This window comes from Palaemon carinicauda, chromosome 26 (assembly GCF_036898095.1).
Source record: "Palaemon carinicauda isolate YSFRI2023 chromosome 26, ASM3689809v2, whole genome shotgun sequence".
NCBI classification, from domain to species: domain Eukaryota; kingdom Metazoa; phylum Arthropoda; class Malacostraca; order Decapoda; family Palaemonidae; genus Palaemon; species Palaemon carinicauda.
In genome coordinates, this window is record NC_090750.1 from 72,712,656 (window position 1) to 72,721,568 (window position 8,913).

Consider the following 8,913-nt stretch of genomic DNA (forward strand, 5'->3'; position numbering starts at 1 on the left):
CTGGAGATCGAATCCTATATAAACAGCTGAGCGTCGTTATTCATCACATATCTAACATGGATAAGTTATTTGAAAAGACTTGGCCTTACTTGGCCCTCACAGCTCTCTGCGGAGTCGCCGTGCTCCGTGAAGCCTCTGGGAATCATCTTCGGTACATCTTCCCTGGAGTCAACCGTGATGGTCAGGACAACGTCTTCTGGATCGACATTTTCCTTCTCTTTGTTGGACTTGGAGCAGTTCTTTTATTTGATCTGAGACAAGGAAAGCGACGAAAGACTGATGAAGAAGAAGAAGGAGACTTGAAGAAAAGCATTCCGGAGCTCTGTGTCACACTTAAAGAGCAAGTAAAGGATCTGGATGTGATTGTCGTTAATATGACAAAGATTCAGGAGCTGGAGCGCAAGTTGAAAGAAACAGAGGATAGTAAGAAGAAAGAAGAGTTGGGGAATATCTTAAGATTTACAAAGAAGCAGTTGGAGAATCAGGCCTTGGAAGACAAGATCCGTTGCCTTGAGGATCAGAAGAATCTTTTGGAAAAGCAGATGGCGGCTTATGAAAGGTCTAAAGCTGAACTGGAAGAAAAGCTCCTTCAGATCAAAGAAGAAAACAAAGACCTGAAGAAAACTGCTGATGAAGTCGCCCAAAGAAATGATGACTTCAATAACCAGGTGATGAGTCTGAGAGCTCACTTAGCTAAGTGCAATTGCCGGCTCGTTCAGCTACAGACTGATGCAGATGAGATGCACAAGAATCTGTGTAAAGTGACTGAAGAAATTATGAAGATGGAAAAACACATCAAGGCACAAGCCGAGACAATCAACCGATGCAAGAATGACAAGGAAGAGATGCAGCTTAAACTTCAAGATCTACAAAAAGAAGTGAGATTCCTTTCTCAAGCGAAGCAAAATCTGGATTGCCAGCTTCAAGAAAAAGACACCAGACTCCGGGATCAGAATGCGTTGCTGCAAGAGAGAGACGCTCGTCTTCAGGAGATGACCAAGAAAGCCAACGCCATCGATGGAGAAAATAATCGACTGCAAGATGAGCTTCGGCAGCTACAACGAGAGAAGGAACAGTGTCTCCGTGACCTTGAGAACGTCAAGATGCAGAAGAAACAACAAGAGGAAACAAACTCAAGACTCCAACAACAAATCTCTCTTCTCATGAGATGGCGCGATGGTGTGGCCTTTGGCCTGAGGAAAACTGACGACCAGCTCGCCAATGGGGCTCCATAGGAAGGAACAAAGATTCATTTTAAGTTTTTAAAGGAATTCTCATTCTTAGTATATTGAAATTGGTTTTGTGAATATATAAAAGGAACTATTTGTAATAAATGTTTGTAGTTATTTTTCTGTCTCATTTACCAGAGAAAAGTCTTTGATTGTTGTGGCCACTTGAATCTATTAATTCGCAAATGACCCAATCATCATCGTAAAAACTATGTTTATTTTATTGCGAACTTGATAACTTTTATCAAGGATGAAATAGAAGGACACATAAAAAGTAATAATGCCATAGAGGATAGTCAAGCGGGATTTACAGAGGGAGGAAGGATTGTGGATAATATATTCATCTTACAGTACATGGTCGAAGAAACTTTCAAAAATAAGAAAAAACTCATAGTTGCCTCTTTAGATTTCAAAAAAGCTTTCGATTCCATAAAAAGGGAAGCACTGATAGAAACATTAAAGCAATATAAAGGACATACTAGTATAATAAACTCTATAGCTAAAGTATATGTGGGAGACTCTACTACGTTAGACATAAGGGAAAGAATAGAACAAAAATTGAGCGTAAGTAGTGGAATAAAGCAAGGCTGTACTGGCTCTACAACATTGTTCAAATTAATTACTTATCAGATTATAAAACAAGTAGAAAAAGAAGGTAATGGTTTATAAATGATATAAAGCTAGTAGTATTATTTTTGCTGATGATGTATTAGTGCTTGCTGAGAGTATAGAGGATGCTGAATTGAACATAAGGAAAGTGATAGATATAGGAAAGCAAGGTGGTTTAGACATAAATAGAGATAAAAGTAGTGTACTTATATATAATATGAAGGAGAAACCATATAACATAGAGGGAATAAGAGTAGTAAGCAATATTAAATACCTAGGTATCAAGGTAGATGATAGTAGGTATATTGGCATGCTAGTCCCTCACCCGAAGGTGGTGCGTGGAACCAATACGCAAAATATCTCTCTCTCTCTCTCTCTCTCTCTCTCTCTCTCTCTCTCTCTCTCTCGTCAGAATTCCTATACAATTCAACCACAAGTGGTTCGAAGTATTCAATTATGAAGATTAAAGTAACAACGCAAAAACTTCACAATATTATCCAAAACAAGTTCTAGTCACTGAAACATTCAGTGATTTACAACATTTAAAATAAAAATTCATTTGACTTTAATGAAAATCGTAATCCATTTCCAAACGATGACAGAGCAACATCTATAACTGAGGAAAGTACTTAGAAAAAGCTTCAACAAGAACACTTTCCTCCCCAAATACTCAACAACAGGCTAATTACTTGTAAACAAACACTCACGTAAATATGAGTTCGTCGAGCGCACTCACACAAACTTGAGGCACATGATGACGTATTCCTCCGTGCAGAACAAAAGTCAAAAAGCTTCATGGCCCGTCATTCACACCGAAAAAAATGCAAAAAAAAAAAAAAAAAAAACATGACACTGATGGACAATGATGCAAACGGCAATAGACTTAATATGGTTAACCTACCATGGAAAAAATGGAATTCCGTCTCGTAATGGCTGTATCAATTTCCATGAGTTGCAAATTTCTTTCGTAGTGTTTTCGAACAAGAAATTTTGTGCAGATATAAGGAGGCGTAGACATAATATTTTGGAAGGCTTACGGCCAATAGGTTTCTGCCAAGATGCTTACACAATTCAATGTAACATCAGTAGGCTAACAATATAAATTATCAACAAAATGCTTCTCAGATAGCATCCTCAGTGGAAAAGAAAATTATATATATATGTATATACACACACACACACACATATATATATATATATATATACAGTATATATATATTTATTTATATATATATGTATATATATATATATATATATATTCATATATACTGTATATAAATACACCACACCCACACACACACACATATATATATATATATATATATATTTATATATATATATAAAATTTATATATATGTATATATATACATATATAAAATATATATATATGACAGGAAATTTGAACACCAACACATTACAAATAAAGAAGTAATAAAGCTTAACAACAAAGTAAAAATGTACGTAATTATGCCTATTCAATTTCCATATGCCGGTCCCAAAGAGAAATATGTACAATATGTATTGTTGGATGAATATTACAGCAAAAGAGTTACTTATACAGAGAGCTCAGTCTTGAGCAGAGTCTGAGTTCCACACATAAAATCTTGAATAAAAACAAACCAGGTTAGAAAAATATATTTGTCAATTAGGGATAAAAAAAAAATATTACTTATGAAAATATTTTTATAGTATCAGTGATTGAATTTCGGGACTGATTATCAAAGTGAATAAAATGTATAAAATGAAGATCATTCAAACGTTTGCACCAACATTATGTAATACAGATATGAAAATATCTTGAAAAACCAAATTAATCCATTTACATTTGTTTTAGGTGACTAGTTAAAGGCATAGGCTAACAGTGTTAAACAGATTAAAGTCAAGTAACCATAGAATTGTGAGAAGTATAATTTGTGCTTTGGACTAGAAAAGCTGTATTGGTTGTTTTATAAATATAATTATAGAAATACATTTATATATTTATACATAATACACACACACATTATATATATATATACTATATATATATATTTACATAATTGTGTGTATATATATATATTATATATATATATAGATAGATAGATAGATAGATAGATAGATAGATATGTGTGTAATATGTATAAATACATGAATGTATTTTCTATAATTATATATATACAACAACCATTACAGCTCTCTCTCTCTCTCTCTCTCTCTCTCTCTCTCTCTCTCTCTCTCTATATATATATATTATATATATGTATATATATATATATATATATATATATATATATATATATATGTATATATATATATATATATATGTATATATATATATATATATAATATACGATATATATTATATACTAGCACATATATGTTTAGTTATATGTGTGTATGAATATGTGTATGCATGCATATGCATGCGCGCACACATTATACCTATATCTATCTATCTATCTATATATTATATATATATATATACATATATACTATATATATAGATAGATAGATAGATAGAAATACAGATATGTGTGTACAAATGTTTATCCATGCATTTGAATGTATATGTATACATATATATATATATACATATATATATATATATATATATATATGTATGAATGTATGTATGTATACATTTATATAAAAAGTTTACATACATACACATGTGTATAACTGAGACAGGGATGATAATGGTTAAAACGTTTTACAGCCAAATTGTTCAAATAATCCTAATTTTTTGAAAAATTAAACTCACTTTAATCTGATATTTTGAGACGAATATTTAAAGAAATTTCTTGAATTTAAAAATAAAACCTGGAGATCGAATCCTATATAAAGAGGTGAACGTCGTTATTCTTCACATATCTAACATGGATAACTTATTTGAAAAGACTTGGCCTTACTTGGCCCTCAGAGCTCTCTGCGGAGTCGCCGTGCTCCGTGAAGCCTCCGGGAATCATCTTCGGTACATCTTCACTGGAGTCAACCGTGATGGTCAGGACAACGTCTTTTGGATCGACATTTTCCTTCTCTTTGTTGGACTTGGAGCAGTTCTTTTATTTGATCTGAGACAAGGAAAGCGACGAAAGACTGATGAAGAAGAAGAAGGAGACTTGAAGAAAAGCATTCCGGAGCTCTGTGTCACACTTAAAGAGCAAGTAAAGGATCTGGATGTGATTGTCGTTAATATGACAAAGATTCAGGAGCTGGAGCGCAAGTTGAAAGAAACAGAGGATAGTAAGAAGAAAGAAGAGTTGGGGAATATCTTAAGATTTACAAAGAAGCAGTTGGAGAATCAGGCTTTGGGAGACAAGATCCGTTGCCTTGAGGATCAGAAGAATCTTTTGGAAAAGCAGATGGCGGCTTATGAAAGGTCTAAAGCTGAACTGGAAGAAAGGCTCCTTCAGATCAAAGAAGAAAACAAAGACCTGAAGAAAACTGCTAATGAAGTCGCCCAAAGAAATGATGACTTGAATAACCAGGTGATGAGTCTGAGAGCTCACTTAGCTAAGTGCAATTGCCGGCTCGTTCAGCTACAGACTGATGCAGATAAGATGCACAAGAATCTGTGTAAAGTAACTGAAGAAATGATGAAGATGGAAAAACACATCAAGGCACAAGCCGAGACAATCAACCGATGCAGGAATGACAAGGAAGAAACGCAGCTTAAACTTCAAGATCTACAAAAAGAAGTAAGATTCCTTTCTCAAGCGAATCAAAATCTGGATTGCCAGCTTCAAGAAAAAGACATCAGACTCCGGGATCAGAATGCGTTGCTGCAAGAGAGAGACGCTCGTCTTCAGGAGATGACCAAGAAAGCCAACGCCATCGATGGAGAAAATAATCGACTGCAAAATGAGCTTCGGCAGCTACAACGAGAGAAGGAACAGTGTCTCCGTGACCTTGAAAACGTCAAGATGCAGAAGAAACAACAAGAGGAAACAAACTCAAGACTCCAACAACAAATCTCTCTTCTCATGAGATGGCGCGATGGTGTGGCCTTTGGCCTGAGGAAAACTGACGACCAGCTCGCCAATGGGGCTCCATAGGAAGGAACAAAGATTCATTTTAAGTTTTTAAAGGAATGCTCATTCTTAGTATGTTGAAATTTGTGTTGTGAATTTATAAAAGGAACTATTTGTAATAAATGTTTGTAATGATTTTTCTGTTTCATTAACCAAAAATTTGTGTCCATTTGACTCTTTTAATTAGCAAATGACCCAATCATCATCATAAAAACTATGTATTTAATTGCGAACTTGATACCGCAATCATTTAAACTTGGGTTTCTTATTGTAATAATATCAAATACAAAAATTCCAAAATTAATTATATCTCATTTGAAGAATATACAAATAAAGGCATCCACATTCACAGTTTTTGTTTTCTTCCTTTCACAAAAGCACATCGTAAATTTTGCCTCTAAACTGAAAGAATCAGGACTTTTATTTTTCCAAACTTTTCAAATCTTTTCATAATGTTTCCTTGAAGGAGAATTAGTTATTAAGTATCGTTAATGGAAATTTAATTAGCGGCTTATGACTTTTCTTGGATGTAAGAGGATCTATGAAGACGCTTGATGATATCCAGGCCATGTTGTCAAGCAAGGGGGCCGGGGAGACCTATCGCTGCCAAAGAGCAACTGACGAGTAAAAGTCAAATGACGATGGTCAGCGAGATGGGAAAAAAAAAGGATGTGGGAAGGGAAGTAAAGTTAAAGGCTAAAAGGTGGGTGCAGATCGGTTAATCTGAGATAATGAAGATTTCCTAAACTTTTATATGCACCCACTTTTTAACCGTTTATTTTTGTTCTCACTTCCCTTTTTTCCCTATCACTGACCAGTGATCAAATACTATCAAGAGAAATTAATAAAGTTAAAAATATTCCGAAGATATTTAAGTGAGCAGTCTTTTTTTAGTTACGTTTTCTTTTATGTTTATAAGTAAAAAACACTAGTCTAAATCAATAGTGGATAATGATTTGCAGAGGGTTTTGGGCAGGGGTCTCAGCACTTTTGGGGATTGAAAACACCATTGAGAAAAAGAGCTTTCTTAATCAAATTTGCTTCAAGATTTTTTAGATAAAATATAAATTCTTAATGATATGATTTCTTCTTTTTTTTTTTTTTTGGGGGGGGGTGTGTTGTAGATGGCATGTTTTTATGTTTCCTAAGATAAAACTTACAACAACAAATACAGTAGTTTTTAGTCCTGTGCAGGACAAAGGCCTCAGACATGACAATTCATGTATTGGGGCTTGGCCAGTTTTCGTCACCACCCTGGCCAATGCGGATTGGTGATGGTGGTAGATTCGTATCCGATCGCTCACCTCAAACCAACCTAGTATGGGTGTCCCTGATTAGTACATCTTTGTTGATGATGGCGATACGCAAACCTTTTCACCACGTTAAGGTATCCCCACTCAGAAAACATATTAATAATCTAATATCTCGATGATATATTTTATTTTTAGTGGGAATGGTGAATGAGTATGAGTCCTTTGAGGTCCTACATCGATGTATACCCTTTTCTCCTATACGGTGACCTAGAATTGATTCCATCCGAGGCTGAGGAGATTTAAGAGCTCGGCCAATTCCGTCTTAAGCTATTTACTTGAGTCTTCAATGCCCAGTCGGTCCCAAAGGCCAGTGATTTACGGACCTGTCTCTTACTCAATGCTTATTGATATTGGAAGCAGTGCTGCCAGATATGGGGATTTATCCCTAGATTTGGGGATTTTTGGGTGTCTGGTGGGGATATTCTGTACAAATTTCTATGAAGAAATAAAGATGAGTAAACCTTTATATTGTTGCAATTAGTTTACTTGTACTTATAGAAAGTCTAGTTAGTAATTTCTATATTAGTAGAGCCTACTGAATTAGAAGAAAATATATATGTGGAAATGGGGATTTTTGGGTGTTTTTTGCGGATTTTTGGTTGTTTTGGGGATTTTTAGACTACCCGTCCGGCAGCACTGATTGGAAGGGAGACATCTCAGATAAGAGGCGTCAATGACCTCAGATGTCAGGATGCCTGAAAACTTTAAATCAATCAATCTCAGATAAGATTTAGTCAGTTGGGAGTGACTAATGATCATTGATATCGTTCCTGTAGAGTTCACTTCTCCTGAAGGTATTTTGTAGCTTCAGAACGAAAGAAAAAAACCGTTATTTTAATCGGAAATTCTCCGTAAAAATATACTGTTCTTAACCGTATTTCAGGAAAATACAGCCGACCGTAATTTTACCCTACTTTGTTATGATCTTTTACGGCTTGGTGACCGTAATATCACTCCTTCACGTCAATATATCCGGTCATCATTTAGAAATGGTATATAAGTTCATAATGCAGTTCAAAGGATTTACTTTTAATATTTACTATAAATGGATCATATTTCACTTTACATTCCTTGAGGTCACGGTATTCCTAACTCGTATTTTTATCTTTACCACTAAAGGTTTCAGTTGCTTTTCTCATTCTTTAATTATAATTCTTAATTGATATTTATGTATGTAATTTAATGTATCTGGGGTTTCTTGCTTGGTTTTGGTATACCTAGCTTTATTTAAGAAAAAAAGCTGCACTTTTTCTTCCTTCCGGTCATTATTTAGAAATGGTATATAAGTTCATAATTCAGTTCAAAGGATTTACTTTTAATATTTACTATGAATGGATCTTATCTCACTTTACATTCCTTGAGGTCACGTTATTCCTAACTCGTATTTTTAAGTTGGCAAAATCTGGATTTTACCAATTCCGTTTACTTTTCCTATGAGAATTTTAATTTTATTTGCATCCTACTGACTTACATAATCTCCCCATGTAGTAATTAATTCAATTTACCTTTTTACAGTGTTCAAGCTATTCAGAATTTAGAATTATCTTGGAATTTCTCAACGACAAACCCTCTAAAAATGATCACCTTCCTTACTTTGTTGTTGTATATATTTTTTTTTCATACTTTAACCCTTCCATGTGTAGTCTTGCCTAATTAATGTGATTCAGTAATTCTCTTATAGAGAAATGAATCTCCTTGATATATCATCACCTCTTCCTTTTGCCACGAATTTTAGTTAATATGTTCATGTTT

General features: G+C 34.4%; 2 protein-coding genes across 2 annotated transcripts; both read left to right on the forward strand.

The window, feature by feature from the left end:
- Positions 1-56: 56 nt before the first annotated feature.
- Positions 57-1,235, forward strand: LOC137620000 (early endosome antigen 1-like). The gene has a single exon (XM_068350281.1). It carries the CDS (start codon positions 57-59, stop codon positions 1,233-1,235), a length of 1,179 nt encoding a protein of 392 aa, XP_068206382.1.
- Positions 1,236-4,693: 3,458 nt separating this feature from the next.
- Positions 4,694-5,872, forward strand: LOC137620001 (protein hook homolog). Its single transcript, XM_068350282.1, has one exon. It carries the CDS (start codon positions 4,694-4,696, stop codon positions 5,870-5,872), a length of 1,179 nt encoding a protein of 392 aa, XP_068206383.1.
- Positions 5,873-8,913: the final 3,041 nt, after the last annotated feature.

What these genes read in the sequence shown, in the direction of transcription:
- LOC137620000 (XM_068350281.1), top strand. Translation starts at nt 57, where the DNA reads ATGGATAAGTTATTTGAAAAGACTTGGCCTTACTTGGCCCTCACAGCT.
- LOC137620001 (XM_068350282.1), top strand. Translation starts at nt 4,694, where the DNA reads ATGGATAACTTATTTGAAAAGACTTGGCCTTACTTGGCCCTCAGAGCT.